General features: G+C 40.8%; 1 protein-coding gene across 21 annotated transcripts in view; it reads left to right on the plus strand.

Annotated features, from left to right (window-relative positions):
- The window catches only part of cspg5a (chondroitin sulfate proteoglycan 5a), a 58,520-nt gene that overhangs the window by 9,314 nt on the left and 31,706 nt on the right, over positions 1–17,500 (plus strand). For all 21 annotated transcript variants that reach the window (XM_032517584.1, XM_032517585.1, XM_032517574.1 and 18 more), the window contains exon 2: positions 11,667–12,678. In XM_032517584.1, coding sequence (XP_032373475.1) covers positions 11,667–12,678 — 1,012 coding nt within the window. The remainder of the gene's footprint in view (positions 1–11,666; positions 12,679–17,500) is intronic.

Here is a 17,500-nt window from a genome sequence, read left to right on the forward strand (position 1 = left end):
GTGTGTGTGTGTGTGTGGTTCTCTTGAGGTTCAGGTATTTGAAGCTAAAATCAATGAGAAGAAGCACTCACTCCCTCTACTCCACTCCCTCGGCTTGGTCGGTCCGCTCAGTGCATGAGGCCGTTCTCATGAACATGAACTAAATGTGTTTAATGTCCGCACACCGCAAGAAATACAGGTCACACCAACGTCAGTTTTTTGGTTTAATATCAGAGAAACCTGAACCAACAATAATGGCTGATGCCTAGTTTCCTTAATATTCGAGCCCTTTGCCGGGTTGGCTCAGTGGTAGAGCAGGCTCACATGGACTCAGAGGTTTGTGGCTCGGCGCAGAGGTCCAGGGTTTGAGTCCGACCTGGGACTAGTTCCTGCACGTCTTCCCCTTTCTCCCCTAGCTGTCCTGTCAAAAATGAAAAGCTAAAAACTTTAAAATAAATATGTATATATAAATATTCAGGCACTTTACTGGTTTCTGTCATGGTGACGTCTCAGCTGAACTTTAATTTATTGACCATTGCTATTTACTCTCTCATCTTCCATTTTGCAATCTATGCTTTCTTCTTCACATCACCTGTCTGCCTATGGTACACCAGCCGGTAAGCACAATGTGTTAATTTTATTTATTTATTTATTTCTTAAAAGGGGACAATACATATTAATGAACATTTTCACAAATGTAAATATGCCAGATTGTAGCCTTAGGCTAATTTCCATCTGCAGACCCCCTGGCAGGTTGATGGTACACAAAAAATAATAAATGCATACAAATACACTATACACAGGCTAAATACAGAGAAACAAGGACAAGAACAGTGATCACATCAGAACAGACAGTAACAAGAAGAATGGAGAACAAAGGACATACAGTGGTGTGAAAAAGTGTTTGCCCCCTTCCTCATTCCTGTTCCTTTGCATGTTTGTCACACTTAAGTGTTCCGAACATCAAACCAATTTAAACAATAGTCAAGGACAACACAAAGTAAACACACAAAATGCAATTTGTAAATGAAGGTGTTTATTAATAAAGCTGAAAAAAATCCAAACCATCTGGCCCTGTGTGAAATAGTTGCCCTAAAATAATAACTGGTTGGGCCACCCTTAGCAGCAACAACTGCAACCAAGCGTTTGCGATAACGTGCAATGAGGCTTTACAGCGTCCTGGAGGAATGGCCCACTCTCTTGCAGATTGTTCTAATTCAGTTACATTAGAGAGTTTGAGCATGAACGGCCTTTTTAAGGTCATACACAACACATCTCAATAGGATTCAGTCAGGACTTTGGCTAGGCCACTCCAAAGTCTTCATTTTGTTTTTTCAGCCATTCGGTGGTGGACTTGCTGGTGTGTTAGGATCATTGTCCTGCTGCAGAACCAAGTTCGTTTCAGCTTGAGTACACAAACAGTGGTGGACATTCTCCTTCAGGATCTCTTGGTAGACAGCAGAATTTAGTTCCTTTTACACGGCAAGTCTTCAGGTCCTGAAGCAGCTAAACAGCCCCAGACCATCACACTACCACCACCATATTTTACTGTTGGTATAATGTTCTTTTTATGAAATGCAGTGTTCCTTCTACGCCAGATATACTTGGACACACACCTTCCAAAGAGTTCCACTTGTCTCATCGGTCCACAGAATGTTGTCAAAATCATGGGAATCATCAAGATGTGTTTGTGGAGAAATTGAGACGAGCTTTGATGTTTTTTGCTCAGCAGTGGTTTTCTCCTTGGAACTCTGCCATGCAGGCCATTTTGCCCAGTCTTTTCTGATGGTGGAGGCATGAACGGACCTTAACTGAGGCAAGTGAGGCTGCAGTTCTTTGGACGTTGTTGTGGGGTCTTTTGTGACCTCTTGGATGAGTTGTCGCTGCGCTTTGGGGTATTTTGGGCGGCCGGCCATCCTGGGAAGGTTCAACACTGTTCCATGTCTTCGCCATTTGTGGATAATGGCTCTCACTGTGGTTCTCTGGATCCAAAGTTTGGAAAGGACTTCATAACCCTCCAGACTGATAGATCTCAATTACTTTTTTCTCAATTGTTCTGAATTTCTTTGGGTCTCGGCATGATGTGTAGCTTTAAGGATCTTCTGGTGGAACTTACTGTGTCAAGCAGCTCCTATTTAGTGATGCCTTGATTGTGAACAGGTGTGGCAATAATCAGGCCTGGGTGTGGCTAGAGAAATGAACTCAGGTGTGGACAACCACAGTTATAGTATGTTTTAACAAAGGGGGCAATCACTTTTTCACACAGGGCATGATGGTTTGGATTTTTTTTCACCTTTAATAATAAACACCTTCATTTACAAATTGCATTGGTTGTGTACTTGTGTTGTCCGACTATTGTTTAAATTGGTTGATGCCAAAACACTTAAGTGTGACAAACATGCAAAGGAACAGGAAATGAGGAAGGGGGCAAACACTTTTCCACCACTGTATAGAGACAAAAAAAAACATCGACTATATTACACAAACCACAATTTTGCACCATTGCCCTGTCTAACCTGATATTGCACTGACCCCTATAACACCACCCTATATTGCACTTACCCACATTTTTAAAACTGTGTTAAAGTAATAATAATAAAAAGTAATAATCTGTGTGAAATTAAGTGGGCTGTAAATAGTTAGTATATGGATTAAATGAAGCTTTGAGACTTTGAGAATATTTAGCCATCAAATTAGTTATTACTAACAGTCACGAGGAATGTGTCTGTTTAGGTTTTTTAAATTTTTTTATTGGACAACGGTAATAATACAGTTCAGGAAGTGTACATAGATAATACATGAACTCAAGGTATCTCCTCTCATGGCCCTTTTTTCTGTCACTTCTGCATACGAGGAATCATTTTAAGCCCTAATATTAACGTTTTTTTTACCACGATAGTGTTTTTTCACCGACTGATTCATTGCCACAAAAGCCAATAAATGTTTTTAGTTTATTTAAAGACACAAAAATATTAATAAAAGAAAGTTTGTGCTAGTGAGATTAAAAATCCCAAAGGGGCTTGTAAATAGATCTTACCAGGAAATGCGTATTCACTTTGGCCCCCCTCGCTGTGACTCTTTTACCCTTTCTTTTTTCTTCTTTTTTTTAATTAAATTAAATCAAATTTTTTATTTTTTTTGTCTCTGACCTTTCTCAATACACCTGGCAACACAGCACAGCACTTTATAACTGATTATAATATTGAAAACTAGCACCACTTTGCCTTTTTTCTTGGCTCAAAAAGTGACTGAAAAGAAACTTCACTTTAGTTACTTGCCAATTGTCAAATTTTACACCCTCAAAATCTGACGTGAAGTCATACGTTTTAATTACATATTTGTTCTAAGGGAGCCTGTAAGCTTTTGTTTATTTGCCATTCAACCTTTCCCCTCCTTCCTCCAGTCTGGGTCAGCAGGCTGGCTGGCGGGCCCTAACTGTCATGACCAATCAGGTTCCTCTTTACGGTCTGTCACTGCCAATCAGAGTATCCCGGGACTGTGGGTGGTTTTAGTGGCTTCCCCTCCCCAAACTGATCTGGGTTGAACAAAAGGCGAGGCATGAGGGTCGGCGGCTCGCCAGCACAGGCTAACGGCACTTGGCCTTGGAGGCGACATCACCCCAAAACACACACACACACACACACACACACACACACACACACACACACCCCACAAGAAGACGAGCCAAACTCTTCTCATTATGACCTCCACACCCTTTACCAGAGGAGTTGAAGACACCCAATACCAGTGGTTGTTACTGGCAAAGGGCCCACCGCACACACCCACACACACACATGCACACACATACACACACACACACACACACACACACAAAAACTCACAGACGTTTGAGGAATCTACTTATGTAATACTGTTTGATTGTCTCATGTTAAGTGAGAGGGAAACAAACAAAGCCTCTTTTATTCCATCAGTTTTGTCTTATTTGGTCTGTCCTCCACCCAGACTTGGACGGAAACCCTGACCCGACTCATTATGACTCAACCCGACCCCCATCCTAACAGTACAGTCTGCTCTGTCTGTGGCTCTAATAGGGTAAAAGATGCTGGTCATAGTTGGTTTAACTAGGCCTGCCCTTTAAATGCCCTTTAATGCCCTCATTTGGTCTTTCACTGAGTCTTTGGTTGTTACTGTTTTGTTTAAGTTCAGCTAAGTTTTGGTTTCCATTCAACATGAAAAAAATAGTTTGGTCAGAATTGACTAAACGAAATATCCAACTACTATGAAAATCGGTTGATCGTTTAAATACGTTTTCAAGCAAAATGCCAATTGGACAAGAGTGATGATCTCTATTTCACATTTTTGTAGATTAAATATCTGTGAGTTTTGGACTGTTTTTGCTGGACAAAAGATCACATTAGATGACATCACCTTAATTGTGATGGACATTTTTCACGATTTTCTGCACTGTTTTATAGATAAAATGACCAGATGAATCAATCACGCAACTAATCATTAATTATAGCCCCTTTTAAGTTTACATGTGGTTGTCAACCATCAGTATCACTTTTTAATTAACAATTAGCAGTCTTTGACAGCGAGCGCACCTGGAACAAACTAACAAAAGATCACAAATGGATCTGGCTTTATATAGTTAATACTGATTTATAAAAGAAATCATCCCCAAATCCCAATCGTGCAGATTAAACCAATCCTAAGTGAGTCAACAGGCTTCGTAGCACACTGAGATGTCAGCACAAGTCGGACAGATAGTCTTTCAAAATGATAAACCAGTTCTAGTTCCATCTCCTTAAATGTATCAAATCCTTTTTTTCCTTATATTGGTCATATTTGCATCAAGGCGAGGCAGCTTTATTTGTATAGCATATTTCAGCAACAGGTCAATTCAAAGTGCTTTACACAAAACATTAAAGAGCAGCTGAAAATAATACAAAATCTAAAAACAGATAAAATAAGAGATTTTAGGACATCCGATCTAGCTATTGTGTACCGGCGTGATGCAGAATTTTCTTTCTCAAACTTCCACAGAGCCGCCACGCTGCGTCTAAACCAGCTGTCCATCAAAAGCTTCCTCCTCGTTAATCCAATTAGGCTAATGAGGCCGTGAAAGGGAGACATCTCCACTTAATTGGAGCTCAGTGCAGAGATGCACAGTGAGGATTCTGGCAGATTGACACCGCATGGTCTCCTCCAGCAGAAAACCTCCTGTGTGAATGTGTGTTCCTGCACGCATGTGTCTGTTTTAATATTGTTTCGTGGCAGCAGAAGAGAACAGTCATTGGATCATGAAAGTCATAAAGATTCCTCTTTACGCCACAATGTCTGTTCCAACATTTCACAGCAAATCCATCAAATAATTATTGAGATATTTCAGTCTGGACCAAAGTGGTGGAAGTGACTTTCACATCTGTAGAGTTATGTTGCTAGCATGCAATGACCCAGATGTAGATTAGGGTCGAGAGCTACTGTAGATGCAAGAAAGCTTCAGTGTTGAACCCATGTTAGGTAACATGTACTCATGTTGATGGGATTTACCATTATAAATTACAAAATTATTTAGATGTAGTTGCTCTTGTCAAAGATAGACGGTGACTTGAAAAACACTCAACACTCACACGTATTATGATTTCACTTCTTGTGATGGGAGTCTTGCTGGTGAGTCTGAAAGTTGCTCGATTGACAGATGACTCTTTCTCCACTGTATTGGTTCTCTTTTTTGTTCCACTGAGACTCCACCTCTAGTTATCCAAAATTGGATTTTCAGCAACAAATGGCAAACATTAAGCAATGGGAAAATCCCGTTTTCATAAAGTCCTGTCAATAACCTGAGGCTGATGACACAGAAATCTTGACTTTGAACTTAGAGACAAACTCTAGAGATTGTTGCATTGAACTGGCACAAGAGGAATTTAGTGGCCTTCAGAAAGTGTCCTTATACTGTACCATGTAATATAATGCTGCGGTGTAAGATTTGAGGCCACTGATAATAGACAGACCGAGGATTAAGGATCTCCAGACTGGCAGAGTAGGAGTAAAAAGTCCAAAAGTCTTTTCCTGGACCAAAGCATTTCTCTCCATCCCTCACTTTGTCACATCTTGCCTCAGTTTTTCCTCCTGGTTTTCTCCCTCCTCTCTGTCATGATGTGTCACTTCCTCCCCGTTTCTTCGTTACCATCTCTCCTCAAACACCCCCTGTCGTTGTCTCTGGTTGTGCAGCAGCCATTACTGTCTTCCGGTTCGTGCCGTTTGTATTCATCAGGCTTGTTGCAGCAGTAGGAGGAGGAGCCGGTGTTGAAGGCTGACCGGTTTCCCCAAGAGATTCACCTAAACACTGCGCTCATCCCGACAAACTGTCACTTAATCAGTGTATTGCTGTCAGGTGCGTTTGTGAGTGTGCGGTTGTGAAAACACAAGCGAGAAATTAAGCTGACAAAGGCGAGGGCGATTGTTTTTATGCGCTTAAGAGAGAGGCGGACGTTCGCTGTCTGAAATCCTGATTTCCTGGTGAGCATCAAGCATTCGGAGCGTGTAAAATGCTCACAGGAAAGCCTTGTTTTTATGTGTGTGTATGTGTGAGTGTTGTTTTGGCATATTGTCCGGGGTTGCTCAGTTGATGTGTTAAACAGCAGTGGATTGTGGGTGTGCTGGAAGGATTAGCCCCAGAACGACCCCGGGCTTTAAAGATACAGCTCGCCAGGCTGCTGCGTCAGAAAACAAAAAGCCTCAATAATCTGAAACCATCCACCTGTCAAGCGCCTCGTGGCTAAAGTGACGGCCTCATGCTGAACGATGACAGCAAGGTGTGGATGATAAGATGTTTGCATTCAGGAACATCTATTGATCAGTTTCAACATTTTCTAATTTGGTGTTCGCTTTATCAACGCTCTTCTGCTTTATATTCGTGTGTTAACACAATTACATGACCATCTTCAAATCCATTTTATTTATAGTATCAAATCCTAACAAGACTTATCTCAAGACACTTTACAGACTTTACAGAGTAGGTCTAGACCGCACTCTATAATTTACAAGGACCCAACAATTCTTTTTCCCAAGAGCAAGCATTTATCATGACTGTGGCGAGGAAAAACGTCCTTTTAGGAAGAAACGTCAGACAGACCCAGGCTCCTGGTAGGTGGTGTCTGACGGTGCCATAGGTGCAGTACCAGTCACAGTAAAAGATGATGCAGATCCTAGCAGGACATAGCAGAACTTTGCAGGGCACCGCAGAGCGTAGCAGGGTGTGACAGGGCATAGCAGGGCGTGCAGCAGGACCACGGCGGCAGCTGCAGCCATGATTTTGTTGCCAAGGAAACATGCTGGGCAAAATAAAACACTTTAGTACCAAAGGGTACTTTGATAGTAGGTGCTTAGAGAATATCATGCAGACTTTTCCACTCCGGATTGTATCTTCCTGCAGCAGCAGAGATATTTTATTATGTAATATGAGTTATCATTCTGAAAATCTCCCAAATATTCCATCATAGAAGAGTTAAAGGGACAAATTGGCCCTGTCTGTATTACTCTCGATAGACAAGAATGCAGTTAAATGACATAACAGATTGCATTTGAAGATACTCATCTGGGAAAACTCTTACTTTTAAACTATTATTATTGTTCTCTCCAGTTAAAACTCAAGAAATTCCTGGTGGACTCTCTGAATTTCTTTAACTGCTTTATGTTTTAAGTCAACTGAAACATCTGTGAACATGTGTACATTTATTTTCTTAAAAGGGGACACCACCATGTTTCCAATATGGCATTTCTGTTGCCAAGGAAAGCACAATCAATATTTGTGAACATGAGCTTCTCTTTCCCAAAGCCTCAAACGGGTGATGTCATCAAGTATAAAGTCTGGAGCTGCTCCATGGAAAAGAATGAGAAACTGTTTGTTTTCTTTGACCTACCCAAATTAGATTTTTATCTACGGTAGCGTTTTCAGTTTTGAAACAGAAAATGCACTCATATACTCCCAACAACCCCCTGGGTGCTCACTGGTATCCTCAATAACATTTCCAAATTCATTTATGAAGCAGTTACACACTTTATACTTGATGATATCCCAAACTTGAGTTTTGGCACTCTAGTGTTTGGCTATAAGAGAGAGCAGCTCATGTTAACCAGTAAATGGACTGTCTTGGACCATGGAAACAACATGTTTGAATTTCGAAAATGGGCGTAGTTCCCCTTTAAGTTTCATAATCTCAGCAGATGAGTCATGCAAAAAGGTTTTCTCTAAAGCAAGTCTTCAACTTAAACAATTCTTTTGATGCAAGAAATATGTAATTTTTCTGTAACAATTAATGAATTACAGTTCAGTCTTTGGATAAGGACATAAAAGGGCTATCAAGTTTAGTTACCGATTATTTATTTATTCATTTATTTAAGGAAGATTGGGCAGCCCAAGTATCAGAGAGCTGAAAGATTGTTCCCCCCCCCCCCAAATACTCAGTGTTTTTCTTGCCTTCTTGGGGTTGAGAATACTGGTAAGCTCATTATGACATTGCATATGTTGGTCTATACAAGTAAAGTTGACCATGAAGATGGTGTAAAATTGGCCTGGTTGTTCTGCTGCACTTTATTTATACAAGATTGTTGGCCTGTTACTATCTGAGGGTGTGTACCTCATTTTTGTCTGTCTGCCTCCCAAATTGGACATCACGTCACGTAAGTCGCAAAACTTTGGTGGAGGTCTTAATAACAGATAAACTACTGGTTGTGTAAATGGAGACTCACTGAGAGTTTAGGAGATATTTAGGATTAAAATGCCAGAGGGTCGGAGCTTATCTTCTGTCAGCAAGGATCCTCACCGATATCCGCATAAATGCCATTTGGTGGAGGCTGTTTACCAAAGCTGCTTACACGACTACATGTACACGCATTCATTCACAGTGGGTGATCCGGGTGTCACGCAACACCTGACATGGCCGTGTCACTCAACAACTGACATGGTCATCTCACATCTCCATCCTGGTTCAGAAAGCTCAGAAACGGGTGTATTTCTACAGGAAACTTAAGAAAGCAAAATTCCCAACTTCTTGTCAGAACAGAAAGCATTCTGAATGAAAAACAAACGTATTTGATGAAGTCTGTGTAGCCACAGTCTGAGCTAATGACCGATATTCCGCCTTGGTTTCAGACCTTTGAATTGCTGAATCTCCAAAAGCATGTTCAGCAATAAAAAGGCCTGGTGATGTGTCCAATAGCTGCTCAATAGTGTTCAATAGCTGCGCTACAGTTAGTTATTATATGAGGAAACAGGTATGGCTTCAAATCTTTAAGTTCTGGAAGGAACACTACATAGGTTGCCTGTTTCCATTTGGATTCAGCCACAAGAAGCCAAGAGAAATGTGTGTTTACTAGTCCGTGAAAATGAAACAGCACAGTTAGAGCTCTCAGCTCAATGATTCAAGGTAGACGCTCTCTGGGCTCAGGCCCCCAAGAAGTGCACCGGGCTAGGAAGTCAATTTGACACAGGGGCCAAACAGTGGAATTACAACTTTCGTGTTTTTCATATGATGCCCTCTTGCTCAAAAGGATTTTTCCCAATAGACATTAAATTAAGAGAAAGACATTTCTGTAAATCAGTGGATACATTTTTTGGAGTGTCAAAACCTCCGCAAAAAGACTGGTTTGATCCATTTGGTCTGGTAAAAACATTTGGAAAGTCTAGAAGAGCCGCATGATTAAATCATTTAATTCCCATTCAAGTTAGTGGAGTGCTAAATAGGAAGTACTCAAAAGGTCTATAGGTGCACTCCAAAACCCACAGTGACAGTGACAGTTTGATCCGAGTGAGCAAGGTTTCCACTCCAACAAACTACACAGACTAATAAACGCTGTAGTGGCCGACTCTGAATGCTCCACACTTAGAAGCTTAACAAATTTATGTCATACCTGTTGCCTCATATGCTAACCGTAACTATGGTGCAGCTATTGAACACATCACCAGACCTCTTTATTGCTGAACATGTTTTTGGAGATTCAGCAATTCAGAGGTCTGGATCCAGGCTGGATATCTGTGTCATAAATTTAGGCTGTAGCTACACAGACTTATTAGCAGGATAGATCATTGTTTTTAGTCTGTTAACGTACACTTATAATCAAAAGATCAATCTTACCAATTCATGTTGGTTTAATTTTCTTTAAGTGGATAAAACATCATTGGTGTTATTGAAAAGTTCCTGTGGCATTCTCACATATTGACCGAATTGTCGAGACGCTGTCTTGTCTGCGTCTCCTTAAGATCATCACCTCCCCCCTGCAGGGCTCCCCCCAAAGTCTCCCAAATCCTTCTCTCTCTCCAGCCCCATAATCCGTAATCCTGGCTCCTCGCCATTCAAGTACATTAGTGTATTATTCCTTCAATCCAAAGGGGGAGCGGTCGTAAAGAAGCTTTTTGCATGACTCAACCAGCCGCCTCCGGATGAAGTAATAGACCGGAGGATAAGTACACAGCCAATCACGTCTCCCTTTAATTATGTTTCACCCGTCGGGTTCAATGCTAGACTCCTCGAGCCGCCGTTGTCCATCACTTAATGCAACAAAGACTTTGTGATGTCATTGCGTGGTGTGTGAGGTGGTGTGTGAGGCCTGAAACTGTCTTTGGAAAGAGTGAACTGAACAAGGTGAAGAGCAGATGATGCATCCAAAAGACCAGTGCAATTCTTCCATTATTATTAGAAATATTTGCTAATATTCCAATTGAAATGACTTTCTTCCTCTGATTTAAAGAAATAATTCACTTTGTACCACTGAGATGAATTGAAATATATGTACTCCTGGGAACTGAAAAAGATGGTGCTGTTTTTACTGTTCTGTTCCCACCAGTTTATTTTCAACCCCTCGATTGTTGAATTTTTCATAGTAATGGATGCTGCATCTTCTGATGCCTGGCTGGTTTGTGTGGGATCAGCATTTTCTTTCTACTGCTGGCACCAGTCTTATATTACATTTCCAAATTTATATTAATCATCTATGGTGCCCCATTAAGGACATAATGTCATACTGTTTTCTTTTTAATTTAATGGATGTTTTGTATCTTTTCAAGTTTATTTCTGTCTGTTTGATTGATACAAACTGTCAGAGTTGGTATTTGACGATGTTGGTGCTTTCAATTAAAGCAGCTGCTTCCCAACTATCTCATTAAAGGAGCTCTGAGCGATGTCACGCGTTTTTTAGGCACATACAGCAAACATCTCCTCATTGTCCGCCAGCTGCCTGTCTCCTGAACACATTGTATTAAAAAAAAAATGGCAGCAAAAACAAACTATGCCAACCTGCATCAGGAACCATAACAGAGTGTTTCTGTGGTGCTTTTGTCAACCTTTTTGTCACTTTTTTTTTTTTTTTGTATCATATTGTTTTTACCATTCTAAAAAACAGAACACACAACACAACAAATGTTGAGGATTTTCACTCCTGCCATCTAAAGAAAGGCAATAACTGTCCGTCAAGTTCCATACGTACACAGAGTTGCTCCATTGACTTGCCGGTCCAGTCAGAAAGACTGAGGACAAATGACACAAAGTTACTCAAAAAACCTAAAATATACGAGCTTTTGAGAAATCATTCGGGGCTGGAGCCCTAGAAGCCATTCCCTCACTCCACCCCTGTAAATTACAAAGCAATCATTTCCCTTTGAAAGCTGAAGACACATTTGTTGTTGTCATACTTGTACTTAGAAACATTCTTGTGTTTGTTTGTAGGGAATGCTGCTGGGACCAACGCCACTGAGCCGGACCGTGCGGCCAATGTTACCTCCCAGCTCAGCGAGGAGGAAGGGCCTGTTAAGGTCAACGAGGCCGTCCTCGCAGTAACCGGGACGACCAGCTTGGCCATTCCAGACGCTGTGACCCCGAGGGCGGGCCGGATCCCCCGCGCCGGCGAGGAGGACGAGCAGAGCAGCGGCATGTTTCCTGAAACGTTGGTCCCTGCGTTGGAAGAAGTGGGCGTGGCAGCCCCGCCCCAGATCAGCCCTGATTCTGCTGAGACGGAGCACCTGCTGCCTAGCAACCCACGTGGACAGGACATCATGGAAAGCAAGGAGGAGGAGGAGGATGAGGAACGTCTGCCAAACACCGACCCGCCTTGGATCCACGCCAAGGACACAGCCGTGTTTGACCTGGATCACCTCTTCACCACCACCACCGGCCATCCCTCGGCCCCCAACAACCCAACCAACCCCACCAGTCCCTCCAACCCTGACGTCCTCCATGTTGACTTCTTCGACCCTTCCTCTCGTGGACGCGGCCTCGACCTGGCCCCGCCGTCTCCATCATCACTGGCCCATGAGCTGCAGGGAGGCGACCCAACCTCCTGGGCGATGCCGGACAACTACGACTACCTCACTCCCTACGAGGATGGCGTGTCCCCTACTGCGGATGAGTACACCTACAGCACCACGACCGACACCTACGACAGCGATGAAGACCTCCGCCTCGCCGGTGGGTCTCCAGCTCGCTCCAAGCCCAGAGTGCCAGCGTCTGACTCCTTCATCCCTGGGGCCGCACGTCCTGGAGGGAGAGCTCCGGTACCAAATGTCCCTGCGGCGGCTCCTCCGGTGGCCTCACCGGTGGACGGGTCAGATGGAATGGGTGGATGCCGAGTGGGCTACCAGATGGTGAACGGAAGTTGCCGCTCGCCCTGCGACACGCTGCCCAACTACTGCTTCAACGGTGGACAGTGTTACCTGCTGGAGGGCATGGGAGTCTTCTGCAGGTACGACGCATCACATACACAAAGAATACACTGCACAGTAAATTCACAAAACAAGACGCTGCCACACAGAAAAAGGCCGACACACGCCATAACTTCGCAAGTCCTCCAAGTTGCACTAATCTGAATCTAACTTAAGCTGACCTTACAACAAGAGTGTCTTCAGATGTGAGATAGTGAGAGACTTTAGTATTTCAAAGTTTTTTCAGAGTCTTATAGTGTGCGATAGACATTGATCATAAAACAATGGTAGCTCACAGCTCACACTTAAGCATGATGGGAAATGTAGTGCCAAAACAAAAACAAGATGAAAAGTGAAAATTGGGTTTTTTTTCTGAATGGTTTTCCACTATTAATGCAACATTGTTCTTATATCGCTGGAACACTGACGCTCTCTTCTATCTTTACCTATCCTTCAATCTGTGAACATCCTGGCATCATAATTTTTCTTAAAAACAAATTTCTTATTGCGTAAAACATTTTTAATACATTTTGAGTAACCTAATACACATCCTGGAATTACACATGTAGTAACTTTGCCTTAAGACTGAATGAATGGAATAAAAAAGGAAATCAGCCATTTTTCAAAACAAAACGTCTAAAAACCAGAGTTGCAGCTGCTTCATCAGATTCATTCATAATTTGTTATCAATGATAAATACTCTGCAGCATCCACAATAGGTTCCAAAGAGCAATCAGACACCAATATGTAAAATAATGTGTTGTGTCATCTAATGTACAAGCCTTCATGAAACTAGAGTCATAGTTATTCTAGTGCTCTGCTGGTCAGAAACATGTGGAGAAGCTCAGTGCAGAATAGAAAGCAATGTGTTGTTGCTCTTTTTAACAAGAGAGTTTTACGAGGATATGTTCCTGGCCAGGCTGTGTGCTAAGAATTGCTTTTGCTTTGTGAGATTTGGTTTTATTTTGTCATGCAAACTGCACACAGACACACACAAACACACTTTATAGTATTGGCAAACACATGAACACATGCACAGAAACTGAGATGCATTTTACAGATGCAATGTTTTCACATGGTCCCCTTCTGCTGACTCCCTGCCTATTGATAAACACTCTCATTATGATATGACCTGCTTTCCAGGCATTAGCCACAAACTGCAGTAATGGCTTCCCACGATACTCCATGCGATAGGGTTGCGGCTGTGCTGAATCTAGGTGCAGGTCAAAAGTCAAACAGATTAAGAGAATCATTTATGAAAATATGGTGTAAGCCACAGAGTAGTTCCAGCTCAGTATCAATCCTCTGCAATGCATCTGAAAGTCAACAATCACGGCACATCTGTGGATCAAAACGTCCCGATCTGTGATGAGAACAGCTACACTCGAGTTTAAAAGAATACGCATCACGTCAGTACGCCAGGTTGAGGAGCAAAGCTGCTGCAGATGGGGGATGGATGCTGTGTGCTTCGTCCGATTGCTTCTCTGATATCAAACAGTGTATTATCGCAGAACTAGTGTTGTTTGTAACAAATGTTAAATAGAATATGAAGGGCTCAATACCAAACCAAAGTGGAAGTCATGCAGAATTCCCTGTCTGCCTTTTTAGGTAAAAGTACATCACATTTACATTTCTTTACCCTCAATGCATCGTCCCCTCCTTGACCCTATGTTTCGGTTCCCTCTCATATTCCCTTGAAATTGTTAAATTCACCCTATATATGTACACTATAAGCAACATACGGTGTGCCGTTTAACACTGTTAATGTTTAGTCACACCAGAAGGTGGAATAGTAAAATTCATCAAAGACTCAATGATGCTTGGCGACATCATGGTACTACTCATGGGGTTAGTTGGTGTGGATGGCGAGCTAACGGGGAGATACAGCACACTGATAGTCAGTCACAATAGCTCTGAGACCTTCTTTAATTTTTACTCTGTACTGAGCTGTCTACTCCCCCCAGGCATTTTGTTGTCAGGATTATGCATCATGTTATGCAATAAAGAGCTATTATTTTTTTTAAATGCATATCAACTCCTGCCTGGCAACCATTACTCTTTTGTGGAGTTTATTCTCAGACAGAGGATATAAAATAATTTTGGGATATTAAATGTACTCAAAAGGTAACTACAGCTTTCTTCAACCCTATTTTCCTACGTTTTTGTGGCTGATGGGAACAACAATCTTTGAAACTGGTCCAGTATTGAGTAAGACTGCTGCAGTTGGCAGCAGAGTAAAAAGCTACAATGTTAGTTAATAGGGCACTTGTTCAACTTGTATTTACTTTCACAAAAGTGCTTGTTTTGCCACTGACAGACTCAGATAAATATTCTAAGTGCCTGACAACCTTATGAAAAGGATTTCTAAGGAGGTCTAAGAAGTTTTTTCAAAATTGCGTTTGCTAAACCCACCAGATTCCATGTAAATAAACAGTAATTTTAGCATTGTACAATACACTTCATTCAAAGTTGACAGAAACAAAATAAAACTATGCAAATATATATTTATCTTGTATATATTACCTGAATATTAATATGAGCCGGTCAGTGGAAAAATGAGCACTTTTGTGAAGTTAAATATAAGCTGGACAATTGTCTTATTAGATAGATGGATAGATAGATATTTATTGATTCCAAGAAAAATGGGAAATTACAGTGTTACAGCAGCAAAATCAATCACACAGCACAGAATATAAATATAAATGAAATGCTAGGAAAAATATACATACATAAATTTACAAGAAATACTAATAATAGGAATAAAAGAAAAGAAAAAAATATTTGAATATACACAGGATGGGAAAACTAAATGTGCAACTGCTTTAATAATGTGCTAAAATGTATGCTAAATGTAAATAAACCAATTGTGCAGGTTGCCCTTAGTGCAGTATTGTGGTGTCCAATAGCCTTATCTAGCACCTCGTCTCCACCACAGCTTCAAACGTGACCTGGAGCCAGCCTTCCTGATCGGTTTGTTTATTAACTTACAGCGTTCTTGATACTGGAACAATGTCAAAGATAGTTGTTCCCATCAGTCACTTAGACACAAAAACATAGAAAATTAGGGTCCAGGTTGATAAAAACGGTAGGTTGTCTTTAACTATTAGAAGTAAAAGTAATTACTAACTTTGATTATGATTGTTATTGTGGCTCCTTTATCTGTAAAGTACAGATAAGTGAAAAGTCTACATAAGTACTTTACCCTGGTTATAGATGATAAATATTAATTATGCTGGATGGAGTTTCTCAATCCTGTTGTTAATTGGCTAAATATACATGATGTAACCTTGAGATACTTCAGTCAGCCTTACAGTGAGGTGGAGATGGCAGTAAACGGCGTAAACATCAGCTCTAAATATCAGGTTTAGGTGTCAACCTACTTATTTACAAATGTACATACTGTAATTACACCTATACATAACCATTTTCTACTGCTCTTCATACTATTCATCCTGCACTTACTTATTCTTACTACTCTTGTAATGTTACCACACTGCACATAGCTGTACACACTGTGCATATCTGTCTATATGCTACATGGTTCATACAGAATATCCATATTTATTCTGTTTTTCTTATTATATGTTCTGCTGATACACTACACACACACATATATATATATATATATATATATATATATATATATATATATATATATATATATATTATTACTACTATTATAATGTCACTGCTACGACATTACATATATCTGTACTTGTTCATACATTGTTCATATTACATGAATGAAATATTTATTCTGCTCTCATAACACTGCAATGTATTTCTTGTCCTGCCTATGCACCACCTGTCTAACTTTGTATAGCACATTGCACTTTTCTGTGGTTTTGCACTACTGGTTAGACACAACTGCATTTTTTTGTCTTTGTACTTGTACACTGCACAATGACAGTAAGGTTGAATCTAATCAAAAAAAGAAGCAGAAATTGACTTTTTTCCGACAGCCGCCATTTTGTACTCATAGTCGACATCCATACAGGAAGAAATCCATCAAACAAGAGGCATGAAGATCAATTTATAAACCCACTGTAGCCTTGGTTTAGGAAAAAGGGCTGCACAAAAATAACGCTTTATGCACAAAAAAACACCTGGAATACAGTGAATTTCACAGACAGATGAGATCTCACAATGTCAGATCTGTGGCTGAATTCTTGTATTTCAATCACATAAACATAGGTTTCACAATTCAAAACAGTAGAGATTTTTCCATTACATTTTCCCATAATGAGAAGAGACATCCAATTAGTGAACAGCTGCAAGGATTAACTTGCAAATGTATGCCAACAGCTACACACACACACACACACACACAGAGAGAATTACCAAACACACCCCAATGTCAACTAAAACAAAGAATTTAAGATGCTGAATGTCTCTGAAAACATCTCGACAGCCCAGATCCTAACCGACCTTTCACCCCCGTCCATGTCCAAAGTCTGCAGTTGCATCAGGACATCAGTGAAAATCAGAGAATATTTGATTGTTATTTGATACACATCATTTAGAATAAGAGACATACTGGAACAACATCTTATAGGCAAAAGAGGAAACGTTGCACTCTGCATGGGGAAGAGTAATATCAACACATCATTGACAACAATTTAACTATGAGACATGAGTATTATTAGCATAAAGAAACAAGATATTTGCATAGAGGATTGATCGTTTTACGTTTCATGGGTTAGGGTTATATTTTATGGTATTTTTTTGTCTTTTAGCTATTTCACCCACTGTTCTGCACACTGAACTCACTATGTAGACGCACTTTGTCAGACCACTAACATTACACCAATATATACATGTTATATATCTATCAACAGATTAGACTCTTCTCTTTTTAGTCAT

Source organism: Etheostoma spectabile, chromosome 6, assembly GCF_008692095.1.
Source record: "Etheostoma spectabile isolate EspeVRDwgs_2016 chromosome 6, UIUC_Espe_1.0, whole genome shotgun sequence".
Taxonomy (NCBI): domain Eukaryota; kingdom Metazoa; phylum Chordata; class Actinopteri; order Perciformes; family Percidae; genus Etheostoma; species Etheostoma spectabile.